At 41.1% G+C, this 21,367-nt stretch overlaps 1 protein-coding gene and 2 long non-coding RNA genes across 6 annotated transcripts; all 3 read left to right on the top strand.

Annotated features, from left to right (window-relative positions):
• The first annotated feature begins 3,677 nt into the window (after nt 1-3,677).
• On the top strand, nt 3,678-5,125 carry LOC145447750 (uncharacterized). The gene is made up of 2 exons (XR_013917698.1): nt 3,678-3,977; nt 4,170-5,125. It is a non-coding gene; the product is annotated as an uncharacterized LOC145447750 (long non-coding RNA).
• Nucleotides 5,126-6,465: 1,340 nt separating this feature from the next.
• On the top strand, nt 6,466-7,124 carry LOC145448984 (uncharacterized). The gene is made up of 2 exons (XR_013918088.1): nt 6,466-6,573; nt 6,643-7,124. It is a non-coding gene; the product is annotated as an uncharacterized LOC145448984 (long non-coding RNA).
• A 2,823-nt stretch (nt 7,125-9,947) lies between these two features.
• On the top strand, nt 9,948-21,145 carry LOC145447622 (serine/threonine-protein kinase RIO1-like). Of its 4 annotated transcripts, none has more exons than XM_080325864.1 (12): nt 9,948-10,142; nt 10,216-10,349; nt 11,572-11,696; nt 11,928-12,063; nt 12,612-12,746; nt 12,807-12,952; nt 13,336-13,437; nt 14,341-14,461; nt 14,523-14,648; nt 15,518-15,700; nt 17,214-17,283; nt 19,531-21,145. In XM_080325864.1, exons 1-12 carry the CDS (start codon nt 10,067-10,069, stop codon nt 19,611-19,613), a joined length of 1,437 nt encoding a protein of 478 aa, XP_080181990.1. In that variant the 5' UTR covers nt 9,948-10,066; the 3' UTR covers nt 19,614-21,145. The 4 variants fall into 4 exon arrangements, with proteins under 4 accessions (XP_080181990.1, XP_080181989.1, XP_080181988.1 ...); XM_080325863.1 differs by lacking the exon at nt 19,531-21,145 and adding an exon at nt 18,609-18,749; XM_080325862.1 differs by lacking the exon at nt 19,531-21,145 and adding an exon at nt 18,786-19,325 and having other exon boundaries at nt 9,949-10,142.
• Nucleotides 21,146-21,367: the final 222 nt, after the last annotated feature.

Here is a 21,367-nt window from a genome sequence, read left to right as displayed (position 1 = left end):
TTGTCTTCAGGGATAGTGATGAATATAAGTTGAACTCAACACGGTGTGTTGAGTCAAAAAAGTGTGAGAACCATCGGTCTATCATATTCCAAACTTACGCATTTCCATGTACAAATGCAGTGTACTCTTGAGACTGCAATTTCACCACATTACAGTAAAACAACCAAAATGAAAAAAACTATGGAAAATTGTCCTGGAAACCAGCTTTCATATCATCATGGAAAACCATCCAGTTTTCCATGATATCATACTCTACTCGCTTGAATATTTGTATTGGGTTAAAGGTCAACTGCATCTTCATGACAACTTTCCGGAATCATGTTCAGAATTTTTTTTCATAACGAAATTACCGACTTTCCGTGTTTCAACTCAATCGGAAATTGCCGTAATTTTGACTGAAAGTTCCAATATTGGCATGTTTACAGAAAAAGCAGAATGTGCATTGTGACGTCAAGTGAATGACACATATTATCAACACCGGTCACAGCGGCTGTTTGTGTTCTCGCAGTTTTTATTCTAGTCAGTAATGGCCGAGGTTTCCATTGTAACGGATTTGCCAAGTGATATTGAGACTGAGTCTGAGTACTCCGATGTCGAATGTGAGTATCGTTTTTGCACGTACTTACAAAATTACCGTTAAAATGCCGGATTGGTTCAGATGTTGATGCGCTCGATCCCACGTCAGTGGAACCCCTTGCAGCTTCATAATAATGATTGGTCATGAACAGCCTAGCTTGCTCAGCGCAAGCCGCTCGTCGAGGCCACATGAAATACAGTTGTATATATAGTATGTAGTGTAATAGCTCGTCTCAGTCATGCATCTTGATAAGTTTGTGCTGTAAGGGGGTTCCGAGAGTTACTGACAGAAATAAAGTGTATCACAGAATTGCCAGGATTCAATGCAGTGTGTCTGGACGTTGACGTATTGGAGATGTCCTACTATGGATATCAACAGGAATATGGCCGCAGAATAATAACATCAAGTTCGATGTATGAATGGGATGAGTCTCTGATCCGGTTGCCAGAGTCCACTTTTCCAGGTTAGGACGCGCCATGGACATGCTAGATTACGATATGACAATTATAAATGCTAGATTGCGAAACATCAGTTTCAAACGTTATGATGAACCATATATACTGTGATGAATTATTTCATATTGGCGAAGGGCGACAATGTGGTGTGAACGCGGGAGTATCTAGATATCCCTGTGTGAACGGAACCACGCCAACCCGCTACCTAAATTATATTTATAGATACTTTCGTGAAATCATACTGGTAACTCCGTATCCATTGCGCGCGAAGCGCGACGAAAATTATGGGTTTTACTCAGATTTTATGAAAATTGAATGTTGATACTCCGCGAAAACAGCCCCGAAATTCCTCAGGCTATCTTCCTAATTGGAGGATTGAACTACTTCTACTTGACAAACTGAAAATAGCGAAAAGTAAGTAAGTAGATCACAAAATATTACTAAGTAGAAGTAGAAGTAGAGAAAATCAGATCTACTTGAGTAAGTAACAGAAGTAGAGGAAAACTACTTGAGTACTTCGAAAAAGTAGAAGTACTTCGTTACTGACCACCTCTGGTTCTAGTGCAATTATGATGTTATCGACAATTGACAAGTATTCATTATGTCGTCACAAGCCGGCACGGCGGCACCTATGTCTTCGTTGCTGTATCCGATGTTACTGACGGCTGACAGACGCTAGATTACTATATAGATAACTAACCTACGGGTAAATTGGTAATCTATATAGACCAGGGGTGACCATCTTTTCCGGCTAAAGGGCCATATGAAATTGACGAACGAGTGCGCTGCATACTAGCCGCGCCAGGCGCGTAAAATTTTCTAAGTTAATATAATTATTAATTAGGTATATTGCGTGTCGACTGTATACCGCCCGCTGGGCCCAGTCTGCAAGGACATGACTATTCGGCATCTGGACACATCGATATCGAAGATTTTCACTAATATACAACAATCATTTTGTGCCTACATTTCATCGTCGACGATCTTTCCGCGAGCGCAAACGCGTAATTGCGAATATAGTTAGACTCAATCAGCTAAATCAGGCGATTTTTTCCTTTTCAGGTGGGGGTAGGCTACAGAGAAAGAAATCGTGTGACAGTTAAACACGCGAAGCGTGAAGAAAAATTTTACTACATTTTTAGTTTATTGTGATGTACGACGATTTACTAAAAATCTGACTGGACCCTGGATCTGCCAATGCGTCGGAACTGATATTTTAGTCCAGTCATCAACATCCCAAGCGTCGCGGTCAGACTAATCATTTTTTTGGTTGGCCCAGCGAGTATACAATCTGAGCAATTCAATTTCGATAATATAACAGAATTTCGATAATATAACGGGAAATTAGCTCGCGGGCTACTCAAAGCCTTCTTGCGGGTCACATATGGCCCCAGGGCCGCGGGTTGCTCACCCCTGCTATAGACTGACACCTTCGATAGTTTTCAGAGCCGGAGCAGTGGGAATAATGCGGCTCCGGAGCTGGAGCCGGAGCTATTGTACGATAAAAGAAAGCGCCGGAGCTGGAGCAAGGCAAATTTACGGCTGCTCCGAAGCCCTGAACACTACACCGCTTGGCATTTAATTAGAGATAACTAAGGTAAACCGGTTTATCTATAATTTAATACCACATGGGAGCGGAGATGAGCATGGATTAGGATTTGGATTTGTGAAATTTTGTCGGATTTGGATTGGATTGGGATTGGAGATTTTTTCAAAATGGATTTTGGATTGGATTTTTCTGGGAGATTTATATGTCGTGCGGCGAAAACCGTCGAACTTCATTCAGATCAGTTATTAATGTACTTATGGTACACTACACTCCGGTACACTCGGTGACAATTAACAACAGAGGTGCAGCCCTATGGTAAGCTATCTCAAATCAACAGGATTGTGGGTTGTGAAAGAAAAACTTCTAATTCCTTCCTTGAATAAATTAGTATTTTTTTCTGAATTTCAAGTTAGAATCGGATTAGGATTGGACATGGATTTGAATATACAAAAGTTATGAAAGTTTCGGATTTGGATTAGGACATATAAATTCCAAATCCGCTCACGTCTGGAATAAAGACCAATAGACTAGCTACTCAGAAAACCGAGTGCCAAATCTCAACTGCAATCCAACATGTCTTTACAGCTTTTCGAATTTTACGTTGATAAAACCTGAATGCTGTAGAGCTGAATTGAGCAGAAAATTGTCAATTTCCAAAATGACGTTAGGCCTACTTTTTACCCCGGAGTTCAATTTTCCTCAAATAAACTTTATGGTGTTCGAAATTAACTCATCTATGCATGTACCAAATTTCAGAAGATTTTAGTATTTGGTGGTTCCAATTTTTGTTGTCCAGGTTGGGAATGACCCTAGGGCAATTTGACGGCAATTTTTGACCGGCCTGCTGTGCGCGAAATTCGATAAAGCGGGTATCAATCGAAAGCTACCGCGGTACTGATTGCGTAAATGTAAATTTTATTCTGCTCGTGGTCCTGGAACCCCCCACAATCGGCTTCGAATGTTGCATTGTAATAGAGTTTGGTATTGTGCCGCAGGTGAGTCCAAAGAATATAGAAGGACTTCTACATTCTTTGGGTGAGTCAAGTCCAACCGGATTCAACATTTTCGAAAAAATCACAGTCCGGTCCGATCCAAGTCCAGCCCAATCATTAGGCCCATTTACATGACGGTTTAAGTCAGCTTCGAAGCTGAATCGTCGATCCGACTCTCTCGTATTCGATGAAAAGAGAAAGGCAAACTGCTTCAAGTCGACTCGAGCCTCAAGCTGTTGTGTAATGTGGTTTACGATCGGCTTGAGTATTTGGTCGTCGGCGTCCGGCGATTTTGGTTCGACGGCGCTGGTTTTTGCCGCGCGGGCTCTTGGCATCGTAATTCATGTTTTTCATCTGATGTTGAGAATTTGGGCAAACATGGCAAGGAAAAGTGGGGTTACTTTGTAAGTGCTCGCTTGTTTTCGATGGAATATATGTAGTACACCAGTACCGGAGTAGCAACCGTGCTCTTTTAGGGTAGTTTTATATTTGATATTTGGCGGCGACGCTTCGATCTGTAGTAGCCTAATTACTGTCATCAGCTACATAAAATGGTTAACAAGGTAAAACGTTGCATCTGTATTTCAACTTCTCAGACTACAGTTCGGAAGAGATGTGGATTGTACCGGTACTACAATTCGACTACGACATGCATATGTGCTATATCGATACGGGAATACATGAACGATTGCTGCATTTCGTACATAGGCCTCTGTTCCACTGGATAAACTGATGTGAGCGCGCATGTGATGGGATGGAGCTGGTGTCTCTCCCGGGTGGATGATATGGAGATTTGTGACTCTCCTGGTGATGATGAAGTGCAGCGGTGTTAGGATTATTGCTTTGTTTTTAGTTCTGGGTTCTGGGTTATAGTGTTCTGCTGATATGATGCGGTCGTGCGGGTGTTCACGATTTTCAGCTTGCCGTTTTGATATTGTATTCATGGTAGCCTATGTGTTTGTGAGGGTGCTGAAATTGGCACTTCCCAAAGTTTAATTGGTGGGTAGCAATTTAGTAGTAGTGCTCTATATTGCTCTTTATGACAGTTTTTATAGACATTCTTGGTATTGTTAACTTCCTATTTGGTATATCATGCCGACAAGATGCTTCAATAAAATATCTGCAGTAGTTCCTGTATCGTGACTGACTCTTAAGTCACCGGCATACATGGGGTAGTCTGTTACAGAGGAGCGGCTGAACAACAAGAGGCCACATGGGGTTTGCAAGTGGGTCACTTGAGTGTTAATGACCTTATTTTAATCGCATCGACAAGTGATGCCTGACATATCAAAACAGTCGTTACTCCCGCCTATACTCCACGGCCCATCTTCGTTGACGCCGAAAAAGCTAGCTGATAACTTATAGGCTACTTGTTGTTTTCCTCTACAATCATGATATGAACTATATTATTTTCCTCTACAAATATCGATATTATGAGTATCTCATCATCCTCGTTAATTTCGAGGATAAGAAACGTTTCAGAGTACGACCAAACACACATTGTCGTTGTACCTTTGCCCACCAAACTTACTACGAATATATATTTGTAAGGGGTAAAGCGACACCGGGTCGTCCACGTTACAGCTTCCTGAAGGATCATGCAAACAGGGCCCTTTAACGAGTCGGCTTGGAGATAAGACGTGACGTCACCGGAGACGACTTGAACGCCAAGTCGAGTCGAACATGTAACCAGGCCTATAGATTACTAAACATTCGTAGGTTAGCAATTTATAGTCCAATTATATGATGTTAACATTCGATAGTTCAATGCTCATCTCTGCAACATATTGTTGGCATCAAGTCAGTATATATCTTCGAGGATCACGAGTCATTCAGCATTTTGACTCCAGTCAAGTCAAGTCATTCTATTTTCAAAGGTGACTCGAGTCAAGTCAAGTCACTCGATTTTTGGAGGTGACTCGAGTCAAGTCAAGTCAAGTCAAGTCACGAGTCAAGTCACTAGTCAAGTCGAGCAGAAATTTCAAAGAGGCATGATTCAAAATCAATGCATTTTGCTTACTGTTTTAAGTACAGACGGAGTCCTCATTTATACCGAACCGAGGAAGGAATAAAGAGTTGATTATACACGAAAAAGGTGCTGTATTGCTAACGCATACGTAGAAATGCTAAACTACACAAGTATAGCGGTATAGCCCCAGTTTAGAATTATCAGGCAAATACAGGATAAAATTAGAAATCTCAGAAAGTTGAACATGATATATGATGCAATACCCTACCCACCTGCATATCCATTATATACAACTATAAACATATGAACTATTTTCATTCGATTTAAATCATACAAGAGGGTTGGTTGAGGTGAGCACTGGGGACTGTGAGCAGTTTATAAAACATAGATACATTGCTAGTATATTACTTTACTAGTAGTTTACGAGAACGTAAGCTTTAAGCTCCGATCACTGCGTTTGCGATCAATTAATTTGTGATATAACAATGGAGGCTTGGTAAAATGCACTATCATTGAGTGGTTGGCTGCTCTCACTTGTCACACTATAGAGGATGTAGGATGGAGTGACGACCCATTGTTCTCCGTTTAGGCTGGATACGCTTGAGTGATTAGGGACAACGCGCGTCGCCAAGGTAAATAATATCAGCTGCAGCACTTGTGGAATGGCATTTTATTCTGCTGTTACACGATTTTCTCGCGATTTAGTTATTCGCCAGGTCTGTTCTCGTAACAGGTGCAGTTGAACAGTTAGTGTACGGAATATGGCGACTCATTGCGCGATTTGAGGCTGCAGTTACTCTAATAAACGGGCTAGTAAAGAACAAAAAATATTATTCTTCAGGATTAGTAGACCTGATTTAGTGCCGGAAGCAGATGAGAGGAAGCATCATGAATATCTTGAACCTGATACTCGAATTTGCCGAAGGTAGAAAAATGACCTGCAGTTCGGGAGCAACTTCCAGAGGAACTCCAACACATAGAAATCAAGGATGTTGTCCTCTCATAACAAAAATTAAGTAAATCATACCGGGGTAAGTAATCCTATATCGAGTGATTGCAGTTTTAAACATGATTCACCTATACCCTTATATTTTATGCAGACGTCTGGAGCTTCAGTAAGAGAAATGGTAACTTGTTCATCGAAGAATGAGGATATGATGAAGAAATCGCCAAGTTTATGTATCAGTTCCACTGCGGTCGTTGCCCCGAATATTTCAATGACTTCTTTAGTTCGGAATCAAAAGCGCACAAGTACAACACATGCGCGTCCAAATATCATATGATCGACCGAAAAGATCATCGCTCTATCAAATATGCCGGACCTGATGTGTGGAACAGAATCCCGCCGGCCATCCGACAGTCGACAAGCATGTCAACATTCAAGTCGATATACAAGCAATTACTAAATAAATACAGTCCATCCTCAAGATTACCGGACCACGACTGACCTATTGATCTCGCTTTCCATGACATGCCGCCCTATTCCTTGTCGCTTTCTTTTTCTATACTATCTTCTTTACTTTCATTCAGTGTGCATGCCTCCTCTTGACATCGCCTAGGCCAAGGTGGGTGTCAGATTCCATAGACTACTCCTAGTCGCTTCGACATCTTCCTGTCTTTTCATTGTATCACATTTTTTGTGGTGTATTGAACTGATAAAATTGCTAATAAATCAATGATGATGATGATGATGAAATTGTACCAATCTTGAGGTTGCCTACATTATAAATTGAATGAATTATGGGTGATCAATTCATATTATGTTACCATGAAACTATTTTTCAGGATTTTTCTTTCAAGCAGTCTGATTATTGACTCAGGCTGAACAAAAAGTTCAGCCTAACTGATTCAGAATTGTGATTTGAAATTGTCCACTCATCAGCAATTTTTGAATATATATATGCAATTGCTAATGCCTGTTACTTTTTGAAATTTGGCGTATCCAATGTATAGGTTGGGAATGAGACTTTGTGTTGGTGTACAGAGCTCCACAGTGTGAAGTTGTAAGTTCGTAACCGATTTTTTTTATGACGCTGTTGAGCAACATTGACGAATGTGCTAATTTGATACCATTGATATATCTGTTCTCAGTATAGAACGATTCTACGGCATCCACGGTCTGCAGAAAATATGATCTGAAAACAAGGTACAACAGAAAATAAAACAGACAAAGTACTCCATGTGGTTCAGATGATGATTGTTCAACTGTCCAGGACGATCTTCATTTAAATTAAAATAAACCCGAATATTTTCAGCTGACACTTATCAGGCGTGATCGTCAGCAACTAGTAGATAATTGTTGTTGCTAGCAATTATCCCCGATGAGTGCCAGCCGAAAATATTGGGGTTTATTTCAATATGATTTTATTGTATGTTTGAGCTCTGTACCTTCAATAGTCTATTCAGTTTTCAATAAAGATTATTTAATTTACAAGTGATTTGTATTGAGAGACGCTGCCGGTCGGTATTAGTGTAAAAAGCCAACACACCACGTCAAGGTTCCAACCTTTGCATTGGTTTCCTTGGCGACAGAAGGAACCCCTATGGGAATAGGCAGCACTCGTCCCATAGGGAAAAAAACTGTTTGGAGAAAGGCTAATTTTTACCTACTTTAGATACCTCCTTCAATCCATCACGTAACCCTTTTGAATATTTAGAAATTTTGGCTTGCTTTTTCTGAAAGGCATAGCGAACAAAACTATGTTAAAAAATCCTACTAAAGTGCATCACGGACTTGTCCAGTAGCCTACATCCTCCACGATCTCCACACTTTCATATATCTGTAAAACTATTAAATCAACCAACTTTTGATATTAATGGTCTTGACGAATTTGTCCGAGGATACTGTTTACTGTTTGTTTTGATGCTTCCTTTCCATGGAGAATGAAAATCTGAATAGTATACCAGTGAACTTACCTGACGGATATTTTAGGCGGTATTTCTTTCTCTCCATTATCTGGAAAAATTTGCCAGCACGGCATGTAAAAACCACTTCAGGTGGATGCATAATATTTGAAATGTACTCAAGTAAGTAGTTACTGTTGCAATCCCTCTTTATGCCTGTTTATGGCATTTTAAATCATACACATGATGGCTAATCCCTAACTAAAATCTTACTTTACAAAATTGAGAGTGCAAAAAGTAAGTACTTTTGCCTCACCTTTACTGTAAGTTAACAGGTAGTGAAAAAAATAACAACCGGTAGTACATGTAAGTGGGTAAAATCTACTAGAGTAAGCCTATATCGGCTACTTAAAAAATGCAGAAGCAGGGCCTACTTTGTTACTGACCACCTCAGGAATTATTACGCATCTCAAGAGCCTAAATTAATGAATACCATATTTATGTCAAAAGTGAATATCAAACCATCTACTATTTAGACAATATTTTGCAAATGATAATTCCTTACCGGACTCATGCCGAGTGACACCAAAAGCAGAAGTAATAGGCTCCTCCTCTTACACGCACCAACTCATCGAAAACCTTTAGCAAAACCATTGCAGCACCTAATTGTGGAAAGCCAAACAACGAAGAAGCTTGGTGGCAAATGTTAGTATAATATTGGTAAAACTGGTTCAATCACGCCAACTCCACAATATCTGGAATTAAGCTCCTCTATGAATGACGAAATAGAATCTAGATTAAGCTGCTCGAATGGTGGAACTGATTTTATCAAGCAGTTGGCTGACTCACATGCAGCCCTCAGTATGGAGATCGCTCTATTATCATCCATGTTGCTGTTGGGAGTTGGATGATCATGGGATTTGGGGTGTTTTTAAGCTCCTTTATTGTGGGAAAGTTTGCAGAACATTCTGCACACGAAGCTCCTCTCCACAGTCTCCAGTTACCCAAGCCTCCGAAGAAATATATAATTTCTTCCGTCACTCCCTCCCAATCCTCCCATATCATTTCTTCATCCATACCAATCAGTCCATCAGACTATAGACATATACAAGTAACAAAATGACAGCGCCGTACTCACCTACGGGCTACTTAGTACTTACCGTACACAGTTTTGATTCGCAACAGAACATCGGTCCCTAAGCACTAGACCATGACCTATCTAAAGCGTCATAATGCATTCAATTGAAGAGAACAATGGGTCGTCACTCCATCCTACATCCTCTATAGTCACACCATCGTATATTTAACAATCCGAACTTTACAAGACACGGCGATTTAGTCGCCATCGAAATTTGAAATTTGAAATTGAGTCGTAAATTTTGCTTCGAGTCACGAGTCAATCCTAATTTCTGAAACGTCGAGTCGAGTCAAGTCAAGTCAAGTCATTTTATCAAAGTGACTCGAGTCAAGTCAAATCATACGAAAAAGGTGACTCGAGTCATCCCAACACTGGCAACAATTCATCCCCCTAATCGCTGAACCATGTCAAAACACACACATGGAGATTGGTTGTTGTCATCTGCGAGAGCCCTGAAGTCTGAACATTGAACAAGTGAACAAGCGCGACGGCGTGAGTGTACTATTTTTGTGGAATTTTCGCCATCACCAGCGATCCAGAAAATGTCGGCAGTGGTTGAAGGTCAATTTGATGATCTTGATGAGGCTGAAGAGGTTCTTCGGATGTTAGTCAAGGACGGTGAGCCTTATAATCAGCATGCTGAGAATGCTAACGACTTGCATAACCGACTTCATGGTTTCAATATCTTAAGAAAGACGACGGGAAGAAGACGAGGAACTAGGAGATAATGACGAGTATTGGAGCGATGGTGCAGGGGAATTTGATGACCTCTCACTATCTAATAAAGAAAAAATCCCCACGAGCTCAACAATACAGAGCTATCAGGTTGGTATTACAGCACTGCGAAATCCCAGTTATTGGCCGTAAGTTCAAGATAAAAACTAACTGTTAGCATCGCTGGTCAACCTGTTTCCAACGAGAAAAATAACAAATACCTACCGATTTTACGGGATACAGACGGGTCTTGGAAGAGACGAAGAACAACTACCATATGATCAGGACTGAATACAAAAAAACGCATTGCCTAATATGGAATCGGTGTCTCGTGCACACCAAAGATTCTACTGACTACACACAGGTGTGACGCCGAGAACCGTCTTGGCACACCAAAGATATTACGCTAAACGTACCGTGATTCCAACCCGGCGCATTGCTCTATCAAGTATGCCGGGCCCCAATTGTAAAACAGCATCTCGCCGGCTATCCGACAGTCGCCGAGCATGTCCGCATTCAAGTCGAAATACAAGCAATTTCTTCTAAATAAATACTATCCAGTCTTCAGGATTACCGGACCACGACCTAACATCGACCTTGCCCTCCGCCATATGCCACCTCATTTTGTCGCTTGCGTCTTATATTCTTCTCTGCATTACTTTTCATTCAGTGTGCATACCTCTTATTTACTTCGCCTAGGCTAAGGTGGGTGCCTGATCTTGAAGGCTACTCCTAGTCGTTTCGACACCATCCTATCTTCTCATTGTATTGAAATCTTGTGCATTGATTGAATAAAATTGTTTATGTTAAACTGTAGTTATATCTCCTATGAATTTTGAAAAAGCTATGTATTATAATTGAATGCCCTGTTCTATACCTGAACCTGACCAACCAATACCTTACGCCGAAAATTCTGTCTAGTCCATAGCCCATTTCCTAATCGATGGGGTGATTCCTCTGCTGTTAGTTCAAACTGTATCATGTTGCGATTTTTCTCGTGCTAATTGGATGCCTTTCTGATAATAACCAGATCAACCCTTCTTGGCCAGACAACATACTGTATGGCGATTGCTGATACGGTCGCAACTGGTAATTGCTACCAATGTGTGTCTGTCTTCCCATGTCTACACATTAGACACGGCGCAGTCGGCGCTATACAGTAGCAATAGAAATAGACAAGAATCTTGTAAGACAAACTTCTGACCACAGTCGATAAGCGCAGTCATTTCTAAAGTATTTTTACACGTCTTCAATCTGATGAAGGATTACTACTAAAAAAAATATTGCCTATCTTTAAAATAGTGTCATATGAGGCTTAATCATGAAATTCCAGCCGATGGACAAAATGCTGTCAAGATACTATGACAAAATTCATCTTGATGCCTACGAACATCCCACCATCTCGGACCATAATATTCAACATGTGCGCCGAATGGACAAACGTTTCGTTCCAACAAGGTAAGTTGTATTTTCATCTCTTACAACGAGCTATGGTACTTTGTTTGCTTTTAATTTTCCTGATTACATAGGGGAGGTTACTATTATTGAATGAATGGAAATCTTGGCTACTATGGATCAACGTAATACTGCATGTTTTTTCAAGGTCCATGTGTAATGTGTATATATCAGTATTAACTAAGTCAGTGTCCCTCCTTGATAAAGTAACATTGGCCAAAAATTGACACCTAGAACCCGAGTCAAAGATAAATCGGACAGAGCGACGATCGAGCAAGTTATGGATCCGCGGACCCGGATTATTCTTTTTAAAATGTTGAGCCGTAATGTGATTCGAGAGATCAACGGAGTCATCAGTACTGGAAAAGAGGTTCGTCTTGGCTGTTGGAATGTTGCGTATGTCACTGCCGATTTTAGACGAATACCGTGTACATTTAATAGCAACGATATGTGGTAGGAGTTGCCGAGCATTTGAGCATGCGAAAAACAACAATGCAGGCTTAAAAGGGCACTGTACTCTAATTATGATAAGGACTCAAATTATACTTAAAGGTGTGAAAACATTGGCTACTGCTGCAATAGACTAGCTGATTGGGACACACCTATACAAACAATCAGGGTTTCAGGCTCTCGAGGTCGGAAGAAAGAATCCACACTATATTTTTCGTTTATTACATTACTCTCAGCGGGTAAGGCGTATATTTACGTTAGTCGAAAAATTCGACATTTTCGACTCTCGCTACGTTAGTCTGAATCATTGTGCCCACTGACCAGTTCATCTTGTAAAAGATATTTGAAAGTTACATTTACAGTAGCCTAAATGTTTTAGACGGAATTCTGTTACAAGTGTCAGCTACTTTGACATACCCATACGACATACACTTTCAACGTATGAAATGTGTGGATACTTATTTGCAGGCCAATGTGTACCACGCCACGAATCAGCACGGCGAAGATAGAGCGTTGAAAATCTATAAGACTTCGATATTGACGTTTAAAGACCGAGACCGTTATGTTACGGGCGAATTTCGGTTCAGACGCGGCTATTGTAAAGTAAGTCGCGGAATTTTTTGTTTCCCCTGCTCCATGGACTATATGTTTTACCGAATTCAGGGTAATCCGAGGAAGATGGTGGCAACCTGGGCTGAGAAGGAGATGAGAAATCTGACGAGGTTGCATCAAGCCGGAGTACCGTGTCCGCAGCCGTTGATGCTGAGAAGTCATGTGCTCTTGATGAGCTTCATTGGGAGCGAGGGCTGGTGGGTGTGATGATATTGAACTGTCCGTTAAGGGAACTTATTTTTGCTTAAGTGTTACTGAATCTGGACAACGAAGTTGGTAAAATGAAGATCGGATGTCGTGGAGATCTTGTGTTTATAGCGAATTTCGAAGTATTATAGATTGATCGGTCATGTGTCTCTTGTTGCAATCACAACTGATGCTGGTCGGTCTGTACATCAGTGTGATGTCTGAAATGTAAACTTGATCAAAATGGAATATCGTAATCTTGGTATTCGAAATGATGTGCGTGATATGGTTTCAATGCGCTTCCCGCCCATATTTAAATAGCTATGATTCTTGACTATGTCTGACTAATGAGTTATGCCTAGGTTAATGTAAAGGTTGTGATTCTGTGTTTCAGGCCCGCTCCTCTGTTGAAAGATTCCGTACTGTCCGAATCCAAGGCGCGGGAGCTGTATCTTGAATGCATCCTGTTGCTGAGAAAGATGTTTCACTCGTGCAAGTATGAAAGTTTTGTGGATATTGAATTTCAGTATGCAGTGCACGCACCCATCTATTCACGTCTGGATCCATTACAAATTACACTTCTTCATACAGTAGGCTAGTTTTTGTTGATATCGTGACGAAATTGATTTCAGTACTTGATTGAGTGCGTCTCTTCACAATGTCCATTTGTGTCTGCCTCAAGGTGTAGGTAACTACGAGCAATCAATCGACCCTTGTTTAACAACAGGGTTTATTGCACAAAAACAGTGTTTCCGGAAATATACACAACAATTGGAGTGTTGATTGTAATATATCGAGTCAAGTTTGTTCGGGCAATGAAAATATACCCCCTCTGAACTGAGTTGTTTCATCAACGAAAAATCTAGTATCAACAAACGCGAATACTTGAACTTGCCGAGTCATTCATTCTGCTGTCACGTCATTTAGGAGATACTCAACTCGAAGCTTAATACTCGAATCACTAAGTACTCAATGTGCCAAGCCCTAATTATTAGAGTCCGATTGAATATTATCTGTTCGCCGATAGTAACACCTTTATTGGCCATCAGAGGTCAAAATATCGACAATTTTCATGACATCATAGCATGGTAGTATGGAGTCAAGGAACTGTAATCTGCTGCTGCTACACTTGGAGTATTGATATATATTGTTACACCCTACTGCTGTTCAGATGCAGCTTGCTGGTCTATTTCGTGTCAAGAACAGCAATGGCTGTAAAGCTGTTCAAGTGAATACTAAATGCCATATCTTTTGAATATCGGCCGAATGTATTGAAGATTATTGGTGAAAGTGGTATTCATAGGTTTGGTATCGACTCAAAAATCCGATATCGGCAGGGCTCTACTAATTACAATACCGTAGTAAAGTTTTTCAATTCGAGCTCCTCTATCTCTCCCAGGCTGGTTCATGCGGACTTCAGCGAATACAACATACTCTATCACAACGGCGGTCTCGTCGTCATCGATGTATCGCAATCGGTCGAGCACGACCACCCGCACGCTTTAACGTTTTTGAAAAAGGCAGGTGCCGCTCGCTCATTGCCAGCGAGCGCTTTGGCGTCATCTTTCTGTCGTTTCGCAGGACTGCGGTAACGTCAACGACTATTTCAAGAGGAAAGGCGTGGCGGTTATGAATCTGAGAGGGCTGTTCGAATTTGTGACGGACATAAATTTGAACGATGAAAATATCGAGGATTATTTGGAAAAGGTACGTGCGATTGTTTTGAGAATTTCATGCGACCCTACTGCATATCCTCTCGACGGAGGTAGTCCGTAGAAGAGTAATCGCCCGGTGTAAAATCTTGCTCGACTACAGGGGGGGCGGCGATTTTTGTCAGCTGTCAGCTTTCGTGGTTCACTGGCTAATTCGTCACAACTTTTGAACAAAAACATGTTGGCTTCCACACTCCATGTAAGTCCAAGCTTAAGATAACTTGCATCATAATTACTTTGAGCAAGCGTAACCCTTGCGCAAATTTTGTATCGTAATGTAAATGATAATAAATCCGTGTTGAATTTGTCGGATTATGCCTTGAACAGTAGACTAGGAGTCGTTAACGTGGGTGGTCCGCAACGACGTACCTTTACTTTTTCGGAGTACTCGAGTAGTGTTTTGCCTACTTGTGGTTCGTACTCGAGTGGTTATGTTTTAGACCGCTTCCACATCTACTTTTGTTTCATCAGGCAAGACTACTTACTTTTCACACGTACAATTTTGAAAGGAATAGGGTAGCTTTGGAATCAGCTTGCATTAGTTTTACTAGTAAAACTGTCATTAGAACGTGCGTGAGTCGAGAACTTGCAAGTTTTAAAGTAGCCACCTTCAATTAACCGTGGACAGTATGCACCCCTTGACCAAATCTACTTCTTAGAAATACTATTAAGTAGTGTTCAAACCTTTGATTTCAACTTCCACTTGAAGTAGTGTGAAGTGCCTTTGGAATTCTAACTTCATCTTTTGATTGTGTAAAAATTTACGGCGTTGCTTCTATTCTAGTAGCATGCTTACACGTTCGATTATCACGGCTATCCGATAGTTTGTTGCGTACTGTTCCTGACGTTGTTCTCTCCGCCAAGGCCATGGAAACGGCGACGCAGCGAGAACTGTGTGACGACAGCGACGAAGGCACGAATCCCGCGAAAACGCTGAACGTGGAAGAAGAAGTTTTCAAGAAAGTCCACATTCCGCGAACGCTTGACGAGGTGACGAACTACGAGAGAGACGTGGACATCGTCAAAGACACAGGCGACGACAGTCACGTGAGTGTTCCGTATGCCTTTTACTGGGTATTTGTTGACGCCAATCGCAAAACGGTCTTCTCATACAAACATATTGCTGTTTGTGGGAGTTTCGGAATAAATTCGCTTGCAAATGTCCCGTGCTACATAGAAATAACGTAATATTGGTGCCGTGTATGTCGCGATCAGCTCCAAAGGTGTCGTCGGAAGCGTTGCGTGTTATTATTGCATTCGCCACCACCTATATTTGTGGAATAGTGGAAATTAATAGATTTTCAGCACTCGTTCATGTCAAATCGACTGCGCGAATTTCCGACACGCCGCAGTGAATTTCAAGAAATGCAGCCGCTGAATTCGCTTTGAAATGATGTACGTCTTCCAAAGTTCTACATAAACAGTATGACGTTAATTTCAATTTTAGTTCTGTTCATCGAGACTGCAGTTGATATTTGCACAAGACAGATGACGGCTGCGCAGTAACAGAGCTAAATTTGAACTAAAACTTGGGGGGTCCGCAAAGACAAAAAGGTTGAGAACCCCTGCTGTAGGGCTTTTTTACGTGCCTGTCGAGTCAGTTCTCTTTACCGCCTAATCCGTCCCGAGATATCTTCAATAAACCGACTCTCGATATTTTCGTCACTGAACTCAAGACTCAAATTATGATTATTTCCAAATGAATCATCCTAATTTTCGAATTAAAGAAAATTGTGCTCGCAGGAAGAATTTAAGTTGGTGAAGGTTCGCGTATGTTGTAAGCTTGATAACTTAGCTAACTGCAACGTCACTCGTTAACATCAGTTAACATTTGGTTCGATTTTTAAGTAGTTGGGAGTCGGAGCCAGAGTTTTTTTTAACAAACTCTGACTCAGCTAGAATATATTTCCCCGATTACAGAGGGTGTCACATCATCAAGGGAAAATTGAACAACACTTCGACTCCACTGCCCTGCTCTCATCCCAAAACAAACCCTTATCCTGTCTTTAACACACATGCACTTACAAAGTGCTAAGCTCAACCATTCAAGTCCAGCAGTTGACGTTCTCGGGTAACGGTATTATTCGACCATTTCGACTAACAATTATTTTATCCATGAAAGTGGTAGCTTCAATAACATTTTCTTGATGTGAGAGGCTCGAAACCTTCGTTGGTTATAAATCAGTATCCGATACAAATCTGTCACGTGTTGATGGCTAAGCGTTTGTGTGGCATTATACTCTTTGCAGCCACTAAAGCATGCATACCCGCAGACGCAGTACTAGAATACTTGACTCAAACCTTAGTATTTGAGTCGGAATCAAATCACTAAATTGTGATTATCTGCTGTTGGTCTGTTGTATCTATTTGTTCGCAATTTTAACTATGAAATCTATTGGCAAGAGGCTAAGGAACTGACCATGGTCAGTTATGTGCTACCATAAAATAGCTCTCACAATGATTGTAATCCTATGCATTGAGGGAATGCTCACCCATGTGTTCGAGTTTCAGTGTCTTCGCGGCTGCATTCCATATGCAGCAATTGAATTTTGTGTTATAGATTCTGTACCGAACCGTTACCGGTATCGATACGCGGACCAAACAAACGACGCAAGAATCGGACGATGAAGGTAAACTTTTACGAGATGTATTGTTATTGTTTGATTAGCTTTTGGGAATGCTGAATAATGGGATTCCATATTAAGATGAAATGTACCTAATTAATGTAAGATATGTGCTTTGATGTCTGATGAAATCGAAGGGACATTGAAACCAAATCTGAGATCCTAGTATTCGGCTTTCAGCCCTTTGCGAGCCGTCATTCGTTCGTCTGATCTTCAGTTCTTCTGGTACTTAGTGGTAGTGCTTTGGTGACTTATGAAGATGTGTTGATGTACTGTCTTTCCTCTTGTAATTACTTTGACTAGAGGAGCGGAATGGGAAGTTGGAAATGTGTTCGTAGAAAGTTGACCATTCTGGTCGCAGAAAGTAGGCACGTGACTTGTGTTTCTGTCAACTGTGCGCAGCTTCACGCATCGCAAATTAATTCTGTGTGAAAATTTACCACGAAGCCATAGAAGGTATCCGCGAAGTGGTCTCCTGCGAAATTTCCGCACCGAAAAGTAATTGATTCGTTCTTAGAATCTGGTGGGGGATCAGTGGTCCGATTCGGGGCGATTTTAGCGTTGGATATTGGGTGAAACTGATTGCGTACACGGTTTCGGGATGTGCCGTGTTGCAAGGGGTGATCAGAGTAGTCGGCGTTAGTAGAAGTGGAAATATCGCCACAAATTTACGACGGAAGTTACAAAATAAAGGTGTGAATAGTACTTGAGTAGCTAAACAGTCTATGAGAGACGGCTACATTCGGTATTTTGGGGTGCATCTTCGTGAATCTCGTAAAATAATGACTAGGTAAAGTAATGACTAGGGCAAGTTTTTGCAACTTTTGCAACTTTTTTTTACAGCTTCCGGCAGCTTCCTAAATACTTGTAATATATGTAGAATTCTGTTTTAAGCCCGTTGAAGGAATCTTATAGTGCAACTTTTGTCCATTTTTTCATGCAAATTTTTGCAACATTTTCGATTTTTCATGAAAGTATTCTCGATTTTGGTGAAATACATGGCCAAATTCGGCTGAAACACCGTAAATCAGCACCGAAATAACGCTTTTACGGGTATTTCGGGAGCTGAGCCGGAAAATTGCGTTTTTTGTTTTTTAGTCAACCGAGCAAAATGTGGTCAAAATGCAACTTCTGCAACTTTTGTTAAAATTTAAAAAAATAAATGCTACTTTCTCAGGATTTTAATGCAACAAAAACTTACTTTGCTAATGACCCTGTAAATAGGTGCAATTTTCGAAAATGTATTGTTGCCGTGACGCTGGCTAGCTGTTATGACAGTTTCATTCATCAACGTCATGCATATCTACATGAATCAACATTACTACTTTCAGCTGTACAAAAACCACATCATAGAACTTGGGTATTCGTGACTAAAAAAGAAGTTGAGCATGAGTGTGAATCATCTATAGACAACACTTACTTGAGTGCTCAGAAACTCATTTACTGACCAGTGACGACGTTTTTGATGTCTGCGTCGGCGAGCAACTAAACCACGATGCATTTCTCAGACGACACGGACACCGTTTCGGAAAATTCCGACCGGGTCGCCGCGAATTCCGACGCTCGAAACGTGACCGTATGCTTGCGGAACATGACTAAGGAGGAGAGGAAAACTCACAAGTCCAAGGTGAAGGAAGAAAATCGCGAGAAGAGGTCGAAAAAGGTGCCGAAAGCGGTGAAGAAAAGGAAGGACAAATTGGCTAAATTGCGGCGTGGCAAGGCCTGAACGTGTCATCGCTGCCTGGCCGAGAGTGGTGAGCTTTCGGTGGGAGCTGCCGGGCGAAGATGTACGGCATATTTGAGAGAGCGATGATTCTGTTGTCTACCATATGGTAGTTCAGTGGTCGGGAACCTTATTCGACCATAGAGCCATACTGGCTCAATATTTTCAATCGTAACTATCAAAGAGCCATACATGTCAATCAACTGTTACGTCGCAATGGAATATCCGTGACGCATTGGTAGCACTAATATATGGGATTCTTTGTGTGCGACTTATTTTTCTGCCCGCGTGGGTAGGTGGAGCCAAACATGGTCACTGCACAGTACATATACGATTATACATACCCACCGTGTGAAACGTCTGTGACGTGGGGTTAGGGGGAGGCCAGTGAAGCAGTACCTCAGATTTCGTCAGGGATGAGTGGAGGAAAATTGAGAACCCTTCGATGGTTATTGGTGTCTTCTATCTCTTCATTAATGTATAGATTTTGAATATAATATTTTCAAAATCACAATTCTTCCATTTATAAGGCTCAGATGAGGTACAGACGGGTCAAGCCGCGCCTGTGACAACGCAACTCATCGTAAGTAACTTCATATTCGTTTATTTATGAATGCTGATATTAATCAAATGTAATTGTCGCGCTGATTCTGAAAATCTAAGTATTTATCGACTTCTAAAATATTCGGCGTAACGTTGCGTTACACACCTACATTTTCATGGAGGTGCCAGAAAGCTGCTGACCAATCAAGATAATGGATAGCTATATTAGGCTTACCATATTTTGGAAATCCAAATAGAGGACACTTTTTCATTAATTTGAGACTTGCAAAACCGGCCCGCTCAGAACTCAAGATAACGTTTTTCTTGGTGGATGACTAAAAAAAAAAAAAGGGTCGCCTTTCCGCTCATAGCTCAAAATACCGCTTTTCTCTACACATTGCTAGGCGGATGACTAAAAAAAATGGTCATCTTTTCGCTCAGATCTAAATTCACCGTTTTTGACTCCGAAATACCCGCCGGAGCGTCACTTCTGTGCTAATTTACGGCATATCACTCACAATTTCCTCTAAATCTGACCTAACTTTTCAAAAAAGAGGACAAAAGCGCGTCCTCCGAGGACTCTTTCAAAAAAGTCAAAAAAGAGGACAAATCCTCTTAAAAGAGGACGTATGGTAACCCTAAGCTATATGGCGTTATTTTTAATTTGTAATAGTGATTGTCACTTCCATGACATTTCATTTCTCAGTGTGGAAAACGGCATTGTAGCACAACTGTCGCCATATCTGCTATTCTTTTTCGTCAATCAAGGTATCGTGCAATCCAAGATTCCTAGGCGCGCGATGTTGAGTAGATCGAATTTGCGAGTGGTGTTGGTCGCCAATGCGACAGCAACTTAAATTTGGGGTTTTTGAAAAGAGGGCGGTACGAGCCCCTAACCCTGGACACCCCACTACCTTAACCTCTCAAAGACATGTTTATGGTGACACGAGAATAATGAACATTTGCCAGCAAGTTGCTGCAATGTTGATAAATTAAGTGCAAAATTAAAATTTCTCAAAGAGCCATATCTTATACCCAAAAGAGCCATATATGGCTCGCGAACCGTAAATTCCAAACCACTGTGGTAGTTGGACGACGTGAACGCGCGTGTGTCGTAGTCTACTTGCACTTCTGGTACCGAGGAAAAGACATTATTCGGAGTCGAATCACTGAGGTACTCGACTTTGCCCAGCCATGTTTACGGTCAACTCTCGAGATTTGCGTTGTTCATTGTACCGGTTGCAGCCTACTCCAAAGAAGGTGATTCTAATTATTCGACGTATGTTTCTTTCGGGCGCCCTTTACTAACATGTTGCCTGCTTCATTTCTGTGCCCACTGCGCCCTGTCAAATGCCCGGTCCCACGAAATAAATCGATGTTGCTTGCAGTCTCTGAACATATTACTGTATAACAGGCTAATGGTCTTGTATTCAAGACGACTACTTGAATTTAAATTATGAGATTGACTCAACTCGTTCATCGAATGTAGATTGTTGTGGCGGTAATATTGTGCAGACTATAAACTGCATACAATAAGACCGTTGTTAAAAAAATCGAAATTTCACGGACGTAGTGATTAAATTATTAGATTACCTAAAAAAATTCCAATCGGTAGCAGAAAGCAGTTCAATTCAAACTCTGAATGCGTATTTTCATAGATAATATTTGCGGTGGCAAATTTCCCTGCTTCGCCATCACAAAAAATTACATGCCTGAAGGGAGATACATTTCTTCACGAGTTTTCATCTAGAGAAATTCTGTGACAGAGCTTGAATAACGGCATTGCTTTTGATAGAAAATTACGCCCAATTTTGGTGTAAATTA

The sequence above is a fragment of the Botryllus schlosseri genome, chromosome 10, assembly GCF_051294905.1.
Source record: "Botryllus schlosseri isolate E-star chromosome 10, Bs_hap1, whole genome shotgun sequence".
In the NCBI taxonomy this organism is placed as follows: domain Eukaryota; kingdom Metazoa; phylum Chordata; class Ascidiacea; order Stolidobranchia; family Styelidae; genus Botryllus; species Botryllus schlosseri.
This window is presented reverse-complemented; position numbering and strand designations above follow the sequence as displayed.